This window comes from Hippopotamus amphibius, chromosome 12 (genome assembly GCF_030028045.1).
Source record: "Hippopotamus amphibius kiboko isolate mHipAmp2 chromosome 12, mHipAmp2.hap2, whole genome shotgun sequence".
Classification (NCBI taxonomy): Eukaryota; Metazoa; Chordata; class Mammalia; order Artiodactyla; family Hippopotamidae; genus Hippopotamus; species Hippopotamus amphibius.
This window is the reverse complement of record NC_080197.1, coordinates 76,325,787-76,347,930: the sequence shown is the minus strand read 5'-3', so window position 1 is coordinate 76,347,930 and position 22,144 is coordinate 76,325,787. Positions and strand designations below refer to the sequence as shown.

The window sequence follows — 22,144 nt, the reverse complement described above, 5'->3', positions numbered from 1 at the left end:
TTGTTTAGAAAAGATATCTACACCCAAGGGAAACTGTTTCTTTAAACAAAATAATGTCAGACCATCTTGTTACATTGGACAGTGACAGCCTTCTTTCAAGACACAGACGCAGCCCCCTGCTTATGAAGCCTTCTTTGACTGCTCCGAAATGCCTGAACTTTATTGGCTGAATTCTGACAGAGTTTGACCACAGAGAGAACACCCACTCACATGCAGTCCATTTTGTCTCTCAAACTAAAAAAACTAATCTCTGAGATGGTAAAGACCATTTCATATATATCTTTCCTTATTTAATTGCATACAAATCTTGTCTATAAGTTAAAGAAAAAGAAACAGAGGCTTGTGTTAGGGACTGAATGTTTGTGTCCCCTCCAGAATCCATAGGTCCAAACTTCCAATATGATGGTATTAGGAGGTGGGACCTTTGAGAGGTAATTATGTGGGACCTTTAGAGGAGGCCATGAGGGTGGGGCTCCCACAATGAAATTAGTGCCCTTATAAGAAGAGAACACCACCAATGTTCACTGCAGCACTATTTACAATAGCCAAGACATGGAAGCAACTTAAAGGTCCATCAACAGATGAATGGATAAAAAAGATGTGGTATATACCTAAAATGGAATATTACTCAGTCAAGAAAAAGAAAGAAATAATGCCATTTGCAGCAACATGGATGGACCTAGAGGATATCACTGTAAGTGAAATAAGCCAGGCAGAGAAAGACAAACATCCTATGATATCATTTATATGAGGAATCTAAGAATATGATACAGATGAACTAATTTACAAAAGAAAAACAGACTCACAGACTTAGAAAACAAACTTATGGTTACCAAAGGGGAAAGGTAGAGGGAGGGATAAATTAGGAGTTTGAGATTAACATATACACACTAATATATATAAAATAGATGATCAACAAACAAGGACCTGCTGTATAGAACAGGTAACTCTACTCAATACCCTGTAATAACCTATATGGGAAAAGAATAGATACTATATATATGTGTGTGTCTGTGTGTGTATATATATAAAACTGAATCACTTTTCTGTACACCTGAAACTAACATTATAAATCAACTATAGTCCAGTGTAAAATAAAAATTAAAAAAAAAGAAGAAGAGGGCACCAGAGCTCCCCCCCCCCCCCCCCACACACACACACACAGAGCACAGGTCACATGAGTTTACAGGGAGATGGTGTTCCTCATCAGAATCAAACCTGCTGGCACCTTAATCTTGAATTTCATGGTCTCCAAAACTGTGAGAAATAAATGTCTGTATTGAGCCACCCAGTCGATGCTATTTTGTTACAGCAACTCAAGCTGATGAAGACAGAGGGAAGACTCACACTGCAGTTTTTGTGGGTGTAGCTCTGTGGTATCCAATTCTCATTTTTTAGTACCTGAGCCATTATGAGCCAAGAGATGGAGGCACTGGTATTCCCTGCAAGCCCTCCTGCAGTGTGGACAGTGTTATTCCTGGTTATGTAGCTCAGGGCCCAGCTCTCTAGCCCTTAAAGAATATTCTGTTGGCCACTTACTGTTCTCAAATTCCTTTGCCACTTAAACTAGCCAGAGTGGACTCTAAGGTCTGCAACTAAGAACCCAGGCCAATGACATGAACAAATGCAGCTGGAAAGAAAGGGATTAAACCAGTTTCTTTATTGCAGGACTTCTCAGAACCATTAAAATAATGTGCATAGTAAATCGAGAGAGAGAGAGAGTGTGCAGCAGTATCTTCACCTAATCCTGTGGGGACTGTCTGATGACTGCATCCCAGAATGGATAATATTTCAAGAAATTGCAAAGAACTCTGAGCCTGGTACAAACCGTCCATCCAGTCCTCCTAAACAGAACTGGCCCAGCCTATAAGAGTTACCCCTGATCTTCTCTGTTGTTCCCTGGCTCTCCAGTGCCAGGTTAGCTGAAAATATCCCCTGAAACATTTCTCTTTTTTTTAACAACTACAAAAGCAATGGAAATGAAAGGCAGAGGGGGCCACATTTTTCTTTGACTTGAAGGTAGATTTTCACCTGTTTCATCGTTTTCTTTTGGGTCCAGAGGCCATGTGTCAGTGTTTACTTTCATGACTATCTCAACGCAAACCTAATGAAAGAAGTCCTTCTTAAAAAAAAAAAAAAAAAAACCACGTGGGAGGGGAGGGGAGAGAATCTACATGAACATGCATTCTGTGTTTCACCAGCTATGTTATCTTCCCCTCCTAAGATCATACAGCCCACAGTTCCTTAGAGATTTTTCTAAATGATTACATTGTGTTTCAATCTTTCCTATTCATCCTTCTACCATATCAAAAGCCTGTTTTAGTTGTTCACTGGGACTGAAACGGAGCAGGACTCTATGGTCCTTGCATCCCATGTCCTCAGCCTGCCTTTTGTCTGTGGAAAAACTTTAGCCAAAGAATTAGTTTAATCGGAGAAGTGAGAAAATGCAGAAACCAAAGAAAACAGTCAAAGGAGAACAAGTAATGATAATTTAGCCATTAAGCAAGGTCAAGGACCTTTAGTTCCTCCTCAAGGGTATAGATAATATTCTGAGCCATACCTGTGAGCTGTCTTACAGATACTGAAACTCCTACCAAGTAGAAGAGGTTAACTACATGATGACTAGACTGTAGCCATGACATAAGCTGCCACAGTTCCAAGAACTGGTCTCAAGGAAATGGGAACAAACCGACCCTGGAACTGAAGATTAACTGTACCTAAAACAATCAAGATGACGCTGGTCAGACCACCACGTGACCAATTTCAAGATGACTGTCAGAGCTGCCTGTGCTGTTTCTGCATGTAGCCCCCTCCCTCTGCCTATAAAAGCTCTTGCCCACTCGTTGTAGGAGGTGGGCAGTTGGCCTTTGGACAGGCGTCTGCCACCCCTGTCCCCAGCTGCCTGCATCCAAAATAAAGCAAACTTTCCTTTCCACCAAGCTTGCCTCCTTATTGGCTTTTGAGTGGTGAGCAGCCGGACCGCACTTTTAGTTACAGGAAGACATAGCATTAAAAGTATGATGCACTTTGAGGTCAGAGATACCTGATTTCCAGCTCTGTCACTTATTGTTATGGGTACCTAAGCAAGCGCTTAATCCTTCTGAGCCTCAAACATTCCACATCAGATTGGCAAACAAGACTTGTGGGAGGGGCCCGACCTCACGGGGAAGGTACTGGTGAGTGGACAGGGGAGACAAATCTGTCTTAGAAGAGGAGAGGCCACGAGATCCTGCTGGAAGTCTGGCACTGCCGGGCTCAGCCCTGGCGGCAAGGAGAGGGGTGAGCAGAGTTCATTACTCACGGGACTCCGATCTCGAAGATGTTATTCTGAATCAGCTGCTTCCCCAGCATGATGATGCTGAGCTGAATGCAGAGCTCCATGAGGCAGCCCCCAGGGGCGCACTGCAGCAGGAGAAGAGCAAGGAAGGGGCGGTCAGGCCAGGTGGAGCTCAGAGAGGCAAGGGCGGGAACCAAGCCAGGCTGTGGGGGTGGGCAGGGATAAGGATCAGGGCAGGGGCGGAAGGGGCACCTAAAACCACGAGCCGGGCATGAAACACCAGTGGCTGTACTTGCCTCTTCCATGCGGTGACCATCAAACACATAAACATAGCTTCCGGGTCTGCCCACAAACCTGAAACAGAGAAGTGTGGGAAGGGTTAGGGAAAGAGAGGAAGTCAGGGCTGCCTGAGGGCACGTCTTCCGAGGGGACCGGCCGCTCAATCTCCTCCTTGGAAGAACTGGCCAGGGCAGGTCACCCGGGAAGGAGTTCACACCTGTTATCAGCTAACAATCACCTGTAACACACAGAGTTCCCCTCTTTTTTTAAAATTGTTACTGAAGTATAGTTGATTTACAATGTTGTGTTAGTTTCAGGTGTACCGCAAAGGGAATCAGGTATCCATACACACAGATCCACTCTTTTTTAGATTCTTTTCCCATAGAGGTCATTACAGAGTATTGAGTAGAGTTCCCTGTTCTATACAGTAAGTCTTTATTAGTTCTCCATTTTATATATAGTAGCGTGTATATGTCAATCCCAATCTCCCAATTTATCCCTCTGCCCTTTACCTCCCCCGTAACTATACATTTATTTTCTACATCTGTAACTCTATTTCTGTTTTGTAGATAAGTTCATTTGTAGCCTTTTTAAAAATTCCACATATAAGCGGCATCATATTCATCTTTCTCAGAGGGTTCACCTCTTAACCTGGTCAAATTCCAGGGGTAGGGGGTTGAGGCTGGGTCTGGTGTAAGGCTGGGGCAGTCATGCATGCGTGCATGTGTGTGTGTGATCATTTCAGAGCGTAAACACAGCGAACTTTGGATTGTCCCTAAGTGCACTGTCCTGCACCTTCTTCCCTGAGCTCATGTCAAGAATTGAGTTCTGATTGCAGTTCCTCCACAAGGGCTTCTGATTTTCCAGGAAATGAAGGTCAAGATGGACTAAAGTTGCAAGTGGAGATTCTTGGCACCAGAAAAGAAAAACCCAGACTTCTAACTGAAAATAACTCAAAGGGATGGAAGACACCTGCTTCATTCCTCTTCTGAGACCTAAGGGTCTATTTTATTGGAGGATAAGAAGATGGAGCAGGTGGGGGAGGCAGGGAGGTACCAACCAACCATGGAACCAGAGAGATCAATAGAAGCCTCCTACTTTCTTGAAATGTCATCCTCTCACCCATCTATTGAAATCCTACTCATCTATTTGAGGCTGAGCTTGACTTTCCTCCTCAGTGAAGCCTTCCTGTCTCTGTTCCATAATTAAGTGTTCCCCTCACACTTTCTTTACACCTTTTTTTACAGCACTTGCTGCAGATTACAGGGTGCTGTTGCCAAGACTCTCTCTCTCAATTCACCACAGATTGATCTAAGGGTCAGAACCCTATCATTTTTTTCCTGGAATATCATATGTATGCAAGTTTCTATTTATATTAAATCTAGACATAAATCACCAAAGACATATATAATCATGAATACGGAGAACCTCTCTGCTACTATAATTTCATGAGCGTCAAGGGCAGAGGTCCTGAGAAGAGGGCTGTGGTCTGGGTCACAAACATACTTATAGGAAATTATAAAATGTGGGCGATGACAGTTCTTGCTATCAGTGTCTGCTTGATGAGCTTTCAGTTCTAGGGACGCTTTCCTGGCATAGTTGATGACTACTGGGAAATCTCGGAGGGAGCCAACTGATGTGACCATAAACAATATTTATCAGAAGTGATTTTACCCCCAGGACTGTTATATAATAAAGGATATGCCTGGTCATTGTCCCTGATCCCTGGGAGAAGCCTCTAAATCCTTGGAATTTCCTGATAGGAGTGTCTCTGTTATTCATGGTCGGCCCCTGGGACTAGATCTAAGTTTATGCTAATGAGATCACTCAGGATGGGGAAGCCAGTGCTAGAAAGACCAACCATGTGATTAGAGAGTTGGGGCTTTGAGCCAAGTAAAAGCAGCCTGACCTCAGGTCAGGGAGAGGGACTGGAGACTGCATTCAGTCACATGAGCAATGACTTATTCAATCACGCCTGTATAATGGGACCCCAGTAAAAACTGTGGACACTGAAGCTTGGATGAGCATCCCTGTTGGTGGTGTACTGTGATGTGCCAGGAAGCTGACATCCTGGGAACATGGAAGTTTCTTTTTAGGATGCTCCTAGACCTTGCCCTATGTGCCTCTTCTGTTTGCTGGTTTGGATTTGTATCCCTTTGTGATAATAACACTAATTTTAAGAATAGCACATTCCGAGATCTATAAGTTGTTCTAGAGGATCATCAAACCCAAGGGGTCAGTGGCTATAGCCAGTTGGGCAGAACCATCAGTGGCCTGAGAACCCCAGAGACTGCAGTACTGTCCGAGGTGAGGGCAGTCTTATGGGAGACTGTGCTCCTCATCGGTAAAGTCCACACTAACTCTGAGTCATTGGCATCAGAGCTGCATTGCAAGATGTAAGAGACACTAGACAGACATGAAATTCCCTCCTGCCATGTCCTCAAAGTTAGGAGACATAAATTCCTCTCAGCCTAACCCTTCAGGTCCCAGAGCTGAATCACTGCAGTTTCCCATGTTATCAGACTCTGAAGATGCTAATCCAAAATGATTTAGTGCAGCCAGGTGGCAACGGGAGTGGGGAATGGGGCCAAGGATGTATACTGACTATGGGGACAGGCTGACTCCAGTGGAGGGCTCAGTCTTCATGACCAACTGCCCTTCCATGTACAGCACCAAGATACTCACCTCCCCTTGAAAAAGGCCACATAGAAGATGGGTGAGTAGGCATTGACAAACTTTAGCAAGAAAGCCTTGAGTATCAGGCGCTCTTCAAATGTCTGCTCTGTTTTGGGAACCTCTGAAAGAGAAGAGCAAAGTTGATCAGACTGAGAGACAGATTTCTCACCTCTCCAGAGTTGTGACCCTGTGACATGAGCCATTATCTGACAGTTTACTCCTTTGGAGTAGAAACCAAGAGATCTATCTTCCTGGCACCTTGGAACTGACTTCACCTAGGAGGCCCCAAATGGTCTGCCAGGTAATATGAGGCTACAGAAGGCCAAGGGTACATCATCACCTGTCTCTTTCCGCTGCCCTCCTCTGATCCACACAGGTGATGGTTTCACACTGTGCTCCTCAAAGAGGGGTCTGAGCAAGCAGAATGTCCTCCCACCACCCTTGCTTCATCAAGAGGAATTCAGCATTTACCTGCATAATTGCCACTTCTATAGAGATTTTACTTGAACAAACATCCCTGACAAAAAGCCTTGTTAACCAGTCAATGGAAATCAAGAAGCAGTAACAGCTTGCCTTGGGCACCAGGGTGTTGCTCCTCTTTCTCTCCTCTTTTGTGTTTAGCAGGAAAGCACTCCTCTGGACATCCTTGGGCTAGGCTGAGGCATCTTGGGTCCACTCACTCAAATGATGGAGGCTCATCAAATGTGTAAGTGAAGCAAAAACAGCCTGAGCCTAAGGTCTCAACCTCAGGGGGCACAGTGCCAGTGTGTTCTATCAGGTCCAAGCAGGGGTGTCAGCCAATGTTACCAGGAGGACCGAGAAACACTGAGTGGAAACCGCATCAGTGCCTTCAGAAGACTCAAGACCCATGGGAGCTCCAGTGGACAGGTGGGCAGAGAGCTTAGTGGGGTCTTCGCAGACCGTGACAAAGAGCTTGGCAAAGATAAGAGGTTACTGGACCACACGCTTCAGGGGCAGAAGGAAAGCAGTAACCCTGCATCATGTGCACTATGCCTAGAGCCCAAAGTGTGCTGAGCACAGGGCCAACGCGCACAGTCCACAACTGCCATGGAGTTCTGTGTTCTGATCAGCCCATGTGTCGACCCACCTGATGTGTCTGCCCACCTGACTTGCCAATAGCTTTTACAGGATTAGAATAGTGGACACATGACCCTGTTCTCTCCCCTGGAATGCCCTTCCCACCTCCTCATGCCCAAAGCCTTCTCATTCTTTGACATCCAGATCAAATGTCCCCACCAGTTCCTTCCTGAAGCCTTCCCAGATGCCTTCAGCTGGCAGTACTCCCTGTTGTCCTCTGCAGTATGTTACATTTCTCAGTACTAATTATCTATGTTTCTGCCCTTTGAAAATCACAATAGTAGCTTTCATTGACTGTCTGGGTCTCAGTTTGGGTTACCCTCTAAGTCAAGGATTTGGGAGTAAGTGGTTTACTTGGGCGGTGCTCCCAGGAAGCTTGGTGAGGGAGTGGGGTGGTGAGACACAGAAGCAAGGGAAGATCACCTGGGCATGTTCATAAATGCACTGATGCCACAGACAACTTGGACTCAGTCCCACTGGGGATCTTCTAAGAGACTGTGTGAAGCAAGCCTTGGAATCATTACACCGAGGCCTGAGCAAGCAGGAGTCCCTCACTGGCTGAAGGTCACTGTTGGGATGCACTCGCTGGCACTTCCAGCTTATCCTGTGCATAGGCTGAGCACATTCCCACAGCCAGAGAACACCTGCAGACAGGGAGCTGCAGTGACCTCAGGGGCAGCCATGGGATGTGCGTGCTGCTCACAACTGACTGTCTGCTCCAAGCTGCTCTTTATTTCATCCTCACCTACGTGAGGGAAGGGATTACATCTCACATTTACAGATAAAGGGAACTGAGCCCCAGAGAGGTTAGAGCCTTGTTCAAGACCAGACAGCCAGTAGGGGACAGAGTTACTTGTCTCCAAAGACAGTTTTTACTACATTACACTTTGAAATTGGGATCTTTGATTGATTAGTGTTTATACCATACTTCCTCCTTCACCTCCCCACCCTCCACCCCCAGCCTGACATGATGTACTTAAGAAATGTTTGTCACTATTCAGTCCACATTCACTGAGCACCGGCTGTGTCCCCAGCACACATGGCATGGTGCCACACCAGGATGAATGAAGATGTCACCACTTCTTCCAGGAGCTTCACTGAGCCAGGTCTCTGTCAAAGCCTTTTGAAAATGGCCAAGTCTCCTCCAGATTTACCCTGCGAGCAGCAAGTTCTGACTGCCTCTCTTAGCATGGCAGAGGGGATCCTAGGAAGAAGGATGCTGCATTTCCACCATCTGCCTTCCCGCACAGCACAGTGACCTCTTGTACCCTGGTGATCCTACAATAGTATGGAGAGAGGATGGCGCACAGCATCAGCAGCTGTTCCAGCATGAGCAGAGGCCTGCTAAGGAGACTGCCCCAGGCAGACGTGAGCCCTCGGGCACCTGTGGCCCTGGGAGGGGACTTGAGAATGAGAAAGCTTAGCAACTCCCTAGCACTACCATCACTATTGTGATCCTTGATTTTTCCCTAAGGCTGAAAGAAGGGAAAATGAAAGTTGCTTGAAGTGGTCCCCCTGAGAAACGTGGTATCATCCCTGGAGAGCCAGCAACACTGAAAACTTGTTCATTCTCCAATCTCCCCTCCATCCTGAAACCCACTTTAGTTCAATGATGCTGGCAAACTGTCCTAGAGGCCCTGGCAGGCTATGCAGAACTCACAGAGCTCCCAATCCCTCTCAGCTGTGTGTTGAGGGGAGGGATGATTTGCTTGTTTTGTTTTGCTACAGAGATGGCTGTAGGAGCAGATTTTAGCATCAGGCGTATTTGAGTTCAAATGCTAGATGTAATTGGAGAAGTGAAGTTATGTAAAAAGGATAATGATACCTCCTTCACAGGGTTGCCCTGATACATGATGTGAATGTTTATAAAGCACTCAGCCTGGTACCTGGCACATGGTGGACCTCAATAAATGATGTTATCCTAAACATTATCACCATCACCACCATCACCACCATCATCATCACCACCACCATCATCACCATCATCATCACCATCATCATCACCATCATCACCATCACCACCATCACCATCATCATCACCATCACCACCATCACCACCATCATCACCATCATCACCATCACCATCATCATCACCATCATGCAGGTCCAGCAGCCCTGCTTTCCACAACAGAGTTGGGCCATCACAGGCTGGATGTTTGTGCACATGACTAGCCCCCTGAGGTTCTGGGCATCATTTCCATGCAATTGCTGATCACTTTCACAATCAATGGAGAACAAGCTGGTAGGATCACTTAGCAAGAGGATTCTTCTGGCAAGAGATCACCTGTAGGTGATCCTCTGTCCCCATCCCACAGAACCACAGCCCAAGCTTTCTGAGGTCCTCCAGACAATTCTGACGGGAGCATCGCCTGCTAGGGAGTCTGGAAACATCGTCATCATTCTATAGAAGAGGTTGGAAAAGCCTACCACAATATCCCTTTTCTCCTTCCTGCCACACCTGCATGGACACACATGCAGGCCCATGGATAAAAGTGCTGGGCAGTCCCACGCGGCCTGGCCCAGGAAGCGTTCGGATAATGCCTTGCACTCACCATTTATGGGTACCACGGGCCACTTCTGCTAGCTCTTCTTCAGCTTACGTACGTTAGCAACACCCCCCACCACCAACCTTTAATCTAGAAGGCCTTCCCCTCCCTGCTACAAATCCTGCCCTACAAAGAGGCCAGGTCCACCCTGCTGATTTATCACGCCCTCCCTGAGCTCCAGACCCACATCTCCTTCTGCACCCTGACTCTTTTCACTCTGACCAAAGGAAACAATTCTGAGGCCCAGATGGAAATGCCTGCCATTGATTTCTACGGTCACTTTCAGTTTTAAGATCTCACGACTCTGAACCCCCAAGTGGCTGTTAACCCCATCACCTTCCCCACCTTCCTGCCCATCCCCACCACGTACAGTTTGGATGGCTTTTTTTACAATGAGTGAGGTCAGAGAGACACATCTTCTGGGAGGACCACAGGTGGTGTCAGATGTATAGTACTCTACTGTGCACATTTATTGAGTACATGAATGACATGACAAAAACATTATTTGGAACATTGAAATAATACTTGTCATTTACTAAAAATTCCCTATCACATTCCAAGGAGGGCAAAGCCTAAGGAGGGACCTTTGTCTGTTCAGTAGGATATGGTTTGAAGATAGAGAGTAGCAGCCAGAGACAGTTAAAGTCCCTACTTAAGATAAAGGTGGGGGTGCTGGAGGTAGATGCAGGACCCAAAAAAGGTGCAACCCAGTGCTCTGGGAGGGGGAAGAGGGAGAGGGGGATGAGGGGGCTGCTGCCAAAGAAGAAATGTGAGTGACAGGTGAGGGGATGCCTGGTGGAAATTTTCATCAACTTTTGCTGTGAAATTTACAGTGTGACCACTGCCCCCACCCCCCAGCTGCCCCCACCCCCATCACTTGCCTCTCCGCAGAATCTCCAGTAAAGATTCATTAAAACCTGCGTTCCTTACCAGTGCTCAAAGAATCCTGGATTGGTCCTTAAGGGAGGGATGTGCCAAAGGATTAAGTCCTACTTCAAGATGAGCACAGGGGCCTGAACAGAGACTGCCCACGGCACCCTGTTGTATCTGGGTTACAAAGGAGAGAGACTGGGAAAGGGAATGGAGAGAGGCAGAGAGAAAGAAGGAGGAGGAGAAGGGGAAACAGGAGGAGGAGAGGAAGGAGGAGGAGGAGGGGAAGCAGCGCGTGAGGGGAAGGAAGGGAGGGAGGGAGGGAGGGAAGGAAGGGTGGATCAAGAATGTCGCCTGCTATATCAGTAAGCAAAGGATGCAGCAGCCATCGAGCCATCAGCCAGTGCAGCCACCCTGGCTGTGCACCCTTAGGGGATTCAGGATGGAGAAAAGCTGGATACTGGCCCTAGATAGTAAAGGTGAATATCAAAGGGATGATTTCACTGAGCCCCAGACTCCTGCATCTTCCCATACTTAGAAAAGCGCTAAATACATTAACTTGAGGTATCTGCTTTCCTTTAACTAACGGTAATCTTTTGATGTTCTGACTACCTGGTTTTGGTTGTAAAAACTCCTATATATCCTGGCTCCTCCCTTACCTCCCTCAGAGTGGTCTGAGAGGCTGCCTCCCGGGCTTAAGTCCTCAGAAAGTCCACTGAATAAAACAGAATTCTCAGCTTTTAGGCTGTGCATTTTTTTCAGTCAACAGAAGGAAGACAAGAAGGAAGGCAGGCAGGCAGGAAGGGAAGGGGCGGGGGAGGGAACATTTTCAATAGGAATTTGAGCCTCTGCCCAGTGCGCCTGAGGCAACCAATCAGCAATAACTTAACCACATCTCGTCTCTCACTTTTAAACATTTTGGGGGTAAGAAAATGAAAACCGACGTCACCTGAAAAATAAGTCATCAGGTCTGAGGATCTGAAAATTTGGAAAACTCACCTTGTAAATGCGGCTAGAAGGGGATTAAGGATGAGGTACAGAGAGGCACGTGTCTTTGATTTTCTTTTATAATCGCCTTTGAACATTTTGTACTCAGATCTCCCAATCCCTACAGGAATTTCCTCCAAGGTCTCTGGAAAGAGAATCCGGTTCTTTCAGAGCTCTTTGCTCCAACTGGATATGACTGACTCCCTTCCTCCATCCTGATAAATCATGGGTCTGGTTATTATTAATTACGTTTATTTCTAAAAACAGCCTGTGCCTATGCTTTTAGGGCCGTAAGCCACCATAAATAATGGGCATTTCCAATAAACAATCCAAATCCCCTTGATAGGCCACTAAATCAGCCGGGGGCCCCACGGCAGAGAAGTTCTGCAGCCACACTGGGTGCTTTGCTGAGGCTTCTGGGGATTCCAGGGAACATGGCCCAGAAGAGGGAGAGAATGGGGACCCTGGAACTCTATATGACTTTGGGTTTCTTTTTTTTTTTTTTTTAATTGAGGTATAGTTAGTTGATTTACAATGTTGTGCCAATCTTGGAATGTGTCTCTTCCAACAGCCAACAGGAGGAGCCTTGCCCGCCTGTGACAGTGAAATGAACAGGTTTTGCAGGGTCCCCTTGGGGTGGGATGATGTCTACAGGACAGGTAGGGCACTTCAGGACACTGGGCACCATCCCCTAACAGGACACAGAATCTAGAGTGGTCCCAATCCGAGCCCATGAGAAAATGCACCAGCCTTGTGTTTCTTAAAACTCCACATAAAGTGTCTTTAGATATTAATTGCTATGGGGATGGAGGAGAGAGTCAACATGGAGAGAGTATGAGAAGGGAGAATGCCACCCCTCTCTACCACTGACAGGCTCCTGAAATCTCACCTCTCCCAGGAAGCCACCCCAGGTTGACTGGGGGCCGTCTGATAGTTTCACCCACTCGCCACCAGCTGGAGCAGATTTAGGACAAAGGTCAGACTCTAGGACCAGGAGGGACCCTCAGAGAGAATTCCTGTGCAGCGCCCTTACCCAACCCCCTTTCTTTTCCTTTCTTTTAAGTGTTAAACCTCTGGTGCATTGTGTCATGAAAATATATGAGTATAAATGACCCAGCCGTAAACTACCTTGGAAAATAATTAGTATGAAAGCCCAAGTGAGTCCCAGGGGGCCAGCTCAGAATTCAAAGTCCCAAGAGCGCCATCCTTGTCATATAGAAACAGCACGGAGAGCGAGAGGAGGTCAGGGGCTGAATCTGAAATTTGGAAGAGCAGCGCGTCCTAACAGGTGTCTCCAACAATCCAGCAGACACAGAATGATGTTGACAAGACAAAACGAGACATTCAGGTGTGAATTTCAACCGGTTCCAGCCTTGGCACCGCACTGGGCAGGACGGGGGCTGAGTCAGAAAGCAAAGGCGCCGCAGCGCTCCCTGCCTCTCCCCCAGGGCAGATCCAGCTTTTGCAAACAGCAATGTTTCCTGACAGCCCAACCATCTGGCCTTCCCTCCATCTGTGTGTGCGCGCGTGGGTGGGCTGGGGGTGGGGGGCGGTCGCAGCCTCCCGGGTGATGTTGTTGCCCTGTGTATGCCGTGGGGAGGGAATCACCTTGGCAGAAGCCAGCCAGCTGGGTAACCAGGCAGCCAGTGCACTGCCCAAGGGGGCTGAGCACCCCAGAGCTGGAGATTACACGTGGGTGTTCCTGAGATACCCCTGGAGCCCTAGAGAGCTTCTGGGCACAAGGGGTCCCACCCTTAGAGTCAGGAAGATGACGTCTGCCCCCAGACACAGGGACAGGAGACCAACCGTGCTCTAGCAGCCCAGCCCCAGGTGACAGTATTTTAAGGAAAGGGGACACAAAAGGAAGCAAGCACCTGGAGAGAGAGGGAGACAGAGAGAGAGCAGCGCTCTGTTATGGTGCATCCCTGAGAACTCCATGTCCAGCGCCCCCACGTGCCCAGCGCTGTACAATACTTGACATGGGCTCCCCATTCAACGGCTCCACCCACTCTGTGGGGATGCTCTCCCCACGGCAATGAGGGAGCAGGGACACAACAGGTCAGTGTGCCCAGGTCATAACTGCAGACACAACACTGGTAGGGTCATCTTGCAAGCACACTCACTGGTCTAGAAACCGAGCCCCCAGCAAGCAGGGGTGGAATAATCCCATCTCAGCCCATCCCCTGGTGTCTTTCCAGGGGAAAGACCACCCAAAGGGAATGTTTTTACCTTTTCCATCAGTATCTTTCTTTACTCAACGAATGTCCACCAGGTGACCACTGTGTGCTAGGAACTGGGCAACGGGAATACAGCTGTGCACCGGACCAATAAGCTCCCCGCCACGTGGCACATACAGTCCAGAAGAGGGAGGGGACAAACACGACAGTGTGTTGAGGAAAAGGTGGAGGAAAAGGTGACAGGAAGACTGTTTTAGTCGGAGTAGCCAAGAGAGGCCTCTGAAGAGGTGACCTCTCAGCTGACACCTGAAGGAGGAGCTGGCGGGGGCCGGGGTAGGGGGGTGTAAGAGACAGTCCAGGGACCAGAGCATTCAGCGCGAGGAGAAAGTATGAGGCAGAGGAACAGAGAGGATGGGGCTCTAGAGCCACAGGAAGGACCTGAGATTCACGGGACGCACGGCGGGAAGTCACCTTAGGGGAGAGGCAGTGATGCTGAGTGTCAGAAGGACCACAGGAAAGGAGGCATGTGCACGTGAGCACGGAGTGGGGACAAGCAGAAGCAGAGAGACAAACCAGGACGCGACCGATAGTAGGAGGGACCTCGGACAAGCGACCAGAGCCGGAAAGTGTCCGAAGGTGGAGTAGACAGTACTTACCAGGCAGGAGTCTAGGCGTGAAAAAAGGAGAGCCATCTAGGAGAGATGCTTGGGTTCTGGTACCAGCATGTGACTGCTGTTTCCTGAGATGGGAAGGATGATGAAAGTGACAGGTTTGGAGGGAAAATCGAGAGCTCAGAGTTGGACTCATTGAGCCCTTGGGTCTGTGTGCTTGCGTCCTTCCTGGGTCATGTCCCAGGGTGGGTGGGGCTTTGTGTGACTTGAGAACCATCCTTGAAGCTCCTGGCCAGCTCTGAGGCATCTGATTCCCAAGCAAGTCATGGCCTCCATGTGGAGGCTGGACTGGGTGATATCCCAAATCCTCCCTGCTCTGGTCCTCTGTGTTCTATGATGCAACTGACACGACGCTGTGACAAGAGCAGAGGAGGACCCTGGGCTGGAAACGAGAAGACTTTTCTATCCCAGTTTCCTCAGATATGTAATTCACCTTTCTGAAGCTCACTATCCTAACTCCTAAAATCCTACCTCCCTGAAATATATGTTGTGAAGACCAAGCACAGTGTAAGATCACAGACATTTGCTGTTAGCAGGACAGTGTAGCAAGGCACTCTATTAGACCTTTCATTTGTACATTTGTTTCCTCTTCTTTGGTGAGAGATATGCCAGCAAGTTACCCCAAGATCTCTGACTGAGCCCTCTCAGAAGGCCGGGGTGGGCACTCTGGTACCACTTGGGGGTGATGAGGGCCCCTATAGTCACTGAGGGTCACCTGCCTCAAAGAGAGGTAGGATGAGGAATCATCAGATCTACTGCATTTTGAAAGTTTATGAAGACAAGCTGTATGCAGCTAGGGTGGCTTTCCAGGGAGAAGGAAGTCTGGGTCTGTGTGATGAATGACAGCTTGGAGATAGCAATGCAAGTGTTATGTGTCCTGAAAGCAGAGCACCCCGATAGCTGCAGACCTCAATGGAGCTTCCTCTGAAGGAGAGCACCGTCCTTCCTTAAAGAGCACAGTGGCCTGTTCGGGACTGGAGGTGTGGAGGGACCATCTCAGCAGTGGTCCAGCCTCGCCTGTCCAATGGGACAAGGTCAGCATCCGACAGCAATGCGGTGTAGCACACAGACCAAGGAGTGAAGGGCTGGTCATACTCCAGGTATTTCCCTGTTTAAGTGTGGGTGTTGGCCTGACCTCCACTACTAGTCAGCTTCCCAACAGGAGACAGAATTCACCTCAAATGGTTCAGAGGAAGGGATTTTAATGAAGGCACAGTTTTTTGCTAGAGGTGAGGGTGAATCAGGGAAGAAATGGTCCCAGTTCCGTCTCCTCTACCCCCTCAGCAACTTCCATTGCTTCCCATTGGTTGAACACAGCCAGCAGTCAGCATGCGGGGGGCCTGGGGATGGAATCTGCGGCGCCTCGGGGCACAGACCACATGGAGAGTGGGGGAGAAGGGGCCTGGAGGGAAAACATGGCCAACAGAGAATGACCACCATGATTCCTTCCTTCTCATGGATTAAGGCTCTGGGTTCTCAGAAAACTCAAATGAAAAGAGAAGTATGGTATCGGGCTTCTTGCTAAAAGGAGAGATGAGTGCTTCAGCGATTAACTGGAAAAACGAGAGAGACACGTTCATAGTTACAGCTCAAGTCTGGAAGGAGTTCGTGCCAGTTATACTAAGCTATGGCAAGCAGCAGTGTTACTAATAATGGTTGCACGTAACTGGAATGCATTGTTCAAGAGCGTGGGCTATAAGCACGCTCACGTCTCTGCATTGTTGGCAGCAGCCTCCCACCGTCCCCTCTGCTTCCCAGAAGACATCTACAGTTACTCCACTCCAACGGCACAGAGAGGGGGCCGCAGACAATGGCACAGTCCACCTTGGCCACACCCTTCCCCGGGCCTCCCAGCTGAGACGGGCAGGAGGCCACCCAGGGAGTCCGGAGCTGGTGGCAGAGCAGAAAGACAACCCCACAGACCTGAGTCTCAGGTCAGATTTCAAATGGCCAGCCCTGTGGTCTCCCCGCCCCCAGGAAGGCATAGGTCCCAGACCGACCCACACGCACCCACACGCACCCACATGCACCAACACACATCCACATGCATCCACACACACGCACATGTGTTCATGCGTACCCACACACAGCCACATGCACGCACATGCTTCCACACGTACCCACACACAGCCACATGCACGCACATGCTTCCACACCCCACATGTATCCACACGCACCCACACGCACGCACACACATGCACACGGGCCCTTGCTCCGGAAGCACGCTCCTGTGCAGGTGCAGGCCACAGGGAAGCCAACTACCCTTGACCTGGTGCTCAGAGCCAAGAAAGCAGCCCTTCACCCTCTGCTCTGAAAACACATGTCGTGCACATTTGATGGGAAATTAGAGCCATCCCTGTATACCCAAAATGCTCCTCTTTAAACAATTTGTGATGTCCCAGTGGCCTCTGGTTCTGAGTTTCCCCCTCCTTTTCCTTCCTCTCTTCTCTCCTTAGTGGTCAGAATCGGCCTGAGCAAAGGATGGCTTTGGACTGGATGTGCAAGTCTGGACTCAGGACTTCCTGGTGGTACTTCAATTCTTCAAAAAAAGTTTTTTTGTTTTTTTTTTTAAATTTAATAAAGCACATGAGACCCCAAAGTCTGTGAACCTGCAGAGGTCTCCTCATGCCTGAGGACCTGAACGGGGGGCTTGCTCCCACTGTCTCCCCGCTTGTCCCCAGAGCACCCCATCCTGCAACCTGACACTTTTATGGGTGGGTGTGTGGCATTTTAAATCTTTTGGAGCCTACGCTGTGTTTTCTTCTGCTTTCCCAACACATTTAGAATCTCCCAAGGCAAAAGGACAGCTACGTATTACCAGGCAGTGGAGTGTCATGGTCTCAGCAAGGCCACCAGGTCCAGTGTCCTCACCACTCACAGCCAGAGGACCTTGGGTCTGTGGGACTGTTGAGACCACCCACGCCCTCAGGGCTGTTTTGAGGATTCAATATACTAACATACATAAAGTGCTTAGAACAGGGTTTGACACAGGGTGTGTGTGTGTGTGTGTGTGTGTGTGTGTGTACACTCATACACACACCACCATGAACCACGAGGCTTGGTCACGTTTCTAAACCTCTTCAGACTTCTCACAAATAAAATGAAAAAAATGACCAATTCCCAGTGCTAACGTGAAAATTAGGTGAAACACTGTACGTACAATGCTTGCCAGTGCCTGGTACACAACGGGTGCCAGGAAAATCAGGTCCTTTCCCCATCTCTCCTTTTCCACTTCCCTGCCCCCAGTTTGGTAGCATCTGGGGCAGCGACACTCAGGAGCAGGGTATCAGCAATATTTAAACAACTCACAAACACAGCCTTTTCCTAAGAACTTGACGCTTTGATTTGACATGATAATCGTTTCTCAGGTACATAGAGTGAGCCCCCAACGCTGTAACTAGGAGAGACTCGATGGAGAGTAAAGATGAGTCATATAGTCCCACACACAGCCTGGAACTTTGCAGAGTTTTGAAAGGAGAGGAGGAAGAAGAGGAGGAGGGGCTGGAGTCAGAGAACCATGCTTACAAACACAAGCTGATGGCAGCTGGATTATTCAGCTGAGAAGCCTGGTGTCAGCCCTGCCTTCCTCACTCTGCCTGGAGCTAGAAGAATTCCCCTCAGCTAGAGTATAGATGGGGACCCTTCCAGGCCAAGCCAGACCCATACCTATGTTAGTCATGATAAGACCCTGCCGTTTCAGGAGCACTAGACATCCTGCTCCCCAGTGCTTGGGCTTGGAGGCTCACTGCCCCAAGGGCACAGTGTAGCCTGTGCCCTGAACCAAGCAGGAGGCTGCAATAGTCTGAATGTTTGTGTTCCCCCAAATTCACATGTTGAAATCCTAACCCCCGAAGGTGATGGTATTAGGAGGCAGGGCCTTTGGGAGGTGCTTAGGTCACACGGGTGGAGCCCTCATGAATGGGATTAGCGCCCTTATGAAAGAGACCCCACAGAGCTCCCTCGTCCCTTCCACCATGTGAGGACACAGCAAGGAGGTAGCCATCTGCAACCCAGAAGAGGACCTTCACCAGGACCCGGCCCTGCCAGCACCCTCATCCTGGACTCCAGCCTCCAGAACTCTGAGACATGAGTTTCTTTTGTTTATCAGCCACTGATCCACAGTATTTTGTTATAGCAGCCTTAACATACTGACACAGAAGCTCACCTTGAGCTGGTCTGCCTGGTGATCCCTGCTGTCTTGCCTCAGACCCTAGCCTCCCAAGACGCCCGAGCCCCACCCTGTTTGCCTGGGAGCCTGGAGTCCTGATATTCTGCCCAGTTCTTGCTTACTTCCTCCTCTAGGAACCAGGTTCTTTCCGTACAACCCCCTGTGGCCCCTCTAGGAAAGAACAGATCACTGGAGGCTAAGATAGTCCTTGTCCCACCCATTCACTGAGATCCTCACAAATGTCAGTGACTAATGCTTGCTGAACTGGGCCTTGGCCAACAAGGCCCCAAAGCATCTTTGTTTCCCCAGCAACACCATCCTCCAGCCACAGGCCTCAGGTCAGTCCCTGCATCACCTAGACCACATCGCCTCCAGATGATAGAATGTCTTGCACCCAAGCCCACGACTGTTGTTATCCTGGCCACCAGGTAGACAGGTACTGTCTTTATGCACCACTGCAGAGCCCATCAATCACAGTGAAGGCATTTAACAAATTCTATCTTTTGTCATAAATATTTGTGGCAAAAACAGACCTCAGATGGGCCTGATACTGGGGCCTGTTGAGGGACCTCCTAAGGAAGGGCTCTTCCATCACCCAGCTTTGCAGGAAACACTCAGGAACTTATTGGGGTTGTTTACACCAGCTGTTTGCACCTGGTGAGCAAAGCATGTGGTCACCACCTCCTCATCCATCAGGAGATCTGGGGCAGGAAGCCAGACGGGTATTAAACCCAGTGTGAGAATGGCAAAGAAAGTCCCTAAGCTTGGCAGGACCCTCAGTCCATCAGGTGGCCTTATCCACAGCTTTATGTTCCCATGGAGGCCTAGGGGCTCTGAAACCACACCTCTGCTTGCAGGTGGGCCTGTCACACCCTGTTGTGCGTGACCATCTCATTAGGGTGTGAACTCTGCCATTAAGGAAAATTCTAGTCTTTGGATCTCTCCGTTGCATCTTCAGTCACTGCCCCATCATGGCAACTTTGCATTTCCCTGATTCGCCTTAATATTTTCTCAAATCTTTTGGTCAGCAGGCAGAGTTGAAACCGTGAATACACAAACACTCACTTTAGCCTCTCCTGTGGCTTACAGGAATGCCTCGCCTAGGACATTCCTTGAAAAAAAAATCTGAATGCATGAGCAAAGAGAGAGATGCATTTCACCAATAACTCCACCAACAAGCGTGGGCTACAGTCTACCAGGGAGCAGGCTGGGGAGGAGAGAAAAGAAACCTAAGGCAGAGTGACTGTTCTCCAGGGCTTCGTAGCCTGGTTGGAGCAAGTGGCAGAGACCCTTCCAGCTCAGAGAAGGTCCACGAGCTTCTAAGCATTCCCAGCTTCTTCCTAATCAGGCTGCTTCTGACTGGTGTGCTGTGGGCAGCGGTGATGAATGATGCCTCTGTGACAGCCTCGACGTGACCCTCCACCACTCTCTGTCCCTAACACGGTGCCCATGTGGCCTCTGCATCGGTCAGGGTCTTTGAGCAAGTAGAGAAGTAGAGACCCTGCCCCGTCACCCCAGCCACGCAATGTGAGAGAGAACCAGTAAACACCTTTGTGGTACGCGACCAAGATGCTAAGATGAAAGCCTCATCTGGTCTATTATGGGAAACAAGAGAATGAGGTCAGAAGGTATGGGACAGACTTTGAGTGAGTGGAGCAGGTAAGGAAGCATCTCAAGTTTCCGGCCACCTTGCTGGCTTCTAAGCCCCCCAGTCTGTGGTACTGCATACCCACTGCTTCTGCCTTAGCTGTTCTGTGCCCTCGTCTCTGCCTCTGCTGTAGCCTCTTTCTAGAGCCTTCCCTCCAGATTGCCTCCTGCCCTACTCAGGGTTCAGCTACCATGTTACCACCCAGGCAGGCCTTTCCCCACCATCTCATCTGAAGTACAAAGCCCCAAACCACCACCACATCGCCTTGGTTTGCTCTCTCACCCACTATGAAATGTTCCTGTCTACTGTGCATCTTTCCCCGAGTGCAGTGTCAGTACAGCAGGAGCAGGGACCACATCTTTCCTCTTTACCTGTGTTCCCAGCACTCAAATAACATCTGAGGGATGAACCAATGAGGGAACAGTCTGTGCCGGTGGAGCCCAGAAGTGGGTGGAAACCCACCGAGGGCCAAGTGTCCAGAAAAAAATTCACGGGGGAGGCAGCCTCAAGAGTTCCTTTAAGGGGAAGGTTACTGAGGGTCATCACAGCAGTTACTGCAGCCTGCGCGGGGCACAGGGTAATCTGGGATGACTGTGAGTTGAGTGGTTGGCAGGAGTGGAGGTGGACACGGGGAAGAAGGTGGTTGAGATCCTCTCAGATGCTAGTTTGGATCTGACTTAAGGGCGCAAGGAAGCTCTCTTTCCAAGGAAGAGGCTGAAGACAACGGCATAATCATTAGGCTCTGACAACAGTCCAGAAGGGCGTGACGATCAGCAGACAGGAAGGAAGAAAATGATGAAGGAATGGCTATTGAAACCTGGTCCAGCAAAGCTCTCTGTTCACCCAACGCCACACAGCTGGTGGGGGAGGGAGGAGGAGCCAGGTCTGGAGCTCATGGTTCTCCCCACTGGACTCCCCAATTCCCTGGTCCTTCCGCTAGTCACCAGCACCTTCTGTGACCTCTGGGAACATCCAGTCTGAGACAGACAAGAGCAACTACACGGGACAATGCCCACGTGGGGTCCAGAGTTGAGACCCAACACACTGATCCAGAAACTGAGAAACGCACATCAAAACAGCACAAAAGCCATCTGCGTTTTAGAGGTAGCATCTGAGTTTGAACCTTGGTAAAGTGAGGGTGTAATACTGATACTTACTGACCACACATGGTTTTTGCGAAGATGAGATGGAATGACCAAATTCGTTTTCAAGATAAAAATGCTTCGTGAGTGAGTAACTAACCACAAAGCACAACATGCACTTGTTAGAAGTTCACCTCCTTTCCGGCACGCAGACTTTTGTACGGACCCCGGGACATTGGCTTAACTGCCTGGAAGAGCCTGCACTTTTGGGTGAGGAAGGGAGAGCTGTTAGAAACAGCCAGTGCAGCTTCTCCGTGTGGAAAGGGTCTCATGGCCAAGACAAAGAGAACCTGCTGAGCCGAGTGGGAGGGACTCACTAAACACTTGTTAATGAGGTTTTGATTGTTGACACCCTATCTTGGATCTTTAACACTGTCGGGAGCTGTGCAAGAAAAGTGAAATAATGCAACACAGATGGACGCCAAGAAGACACTTCTGCATCACCACTTCCGGCTCCTCCCTCCCTACTTCCTGCCCACACACTCAACAATCTCCTTTACACTAGATCTCCCCGCCTCCCTCCACTCTGTGGCATCGTGCATCCTGCTGGAGTCATTCTGCAAACAGCTCCCCCCACCCCATCACACTCTTCAAAACCCCCACAG

At 49.1% G+C, this 22,144-nt stretch overlaps 1 protein-coding gene across 8 annotated transcripts in view; it reads right to left on the bottom strand.

Moving 5' to 3' along the window:
* Positions 1–22,144, bottom strand: part of ANO2 (anoctamin 2) — a 357,498-nt gene that overhangs the window by 49,113 nt on the left and 286,241 nt on the right. For all 8 annotated transcript variants that reach the window (XM_057702096.1, XM_057702095.1, XM_057702097.1 and 5 more), the window contains 3 exons: positions 6,242–6,353; positions 3,574–3,631; positions 3,302–3,402 (listed from right to left, as the gene is read on the bottom strand). In XM_057702096.1, coding sequence (XP_057558079.1) covers positions 3,302–3,402; positions 3,574–3,631; positions 6,242–6,353 — 271 coding nt within the window. The remainder of the gene's footprint in view (positions 1–3,301; positions 3,403–3,573; positions 3,632–6,241; positions 6,354–22,144) is intronic.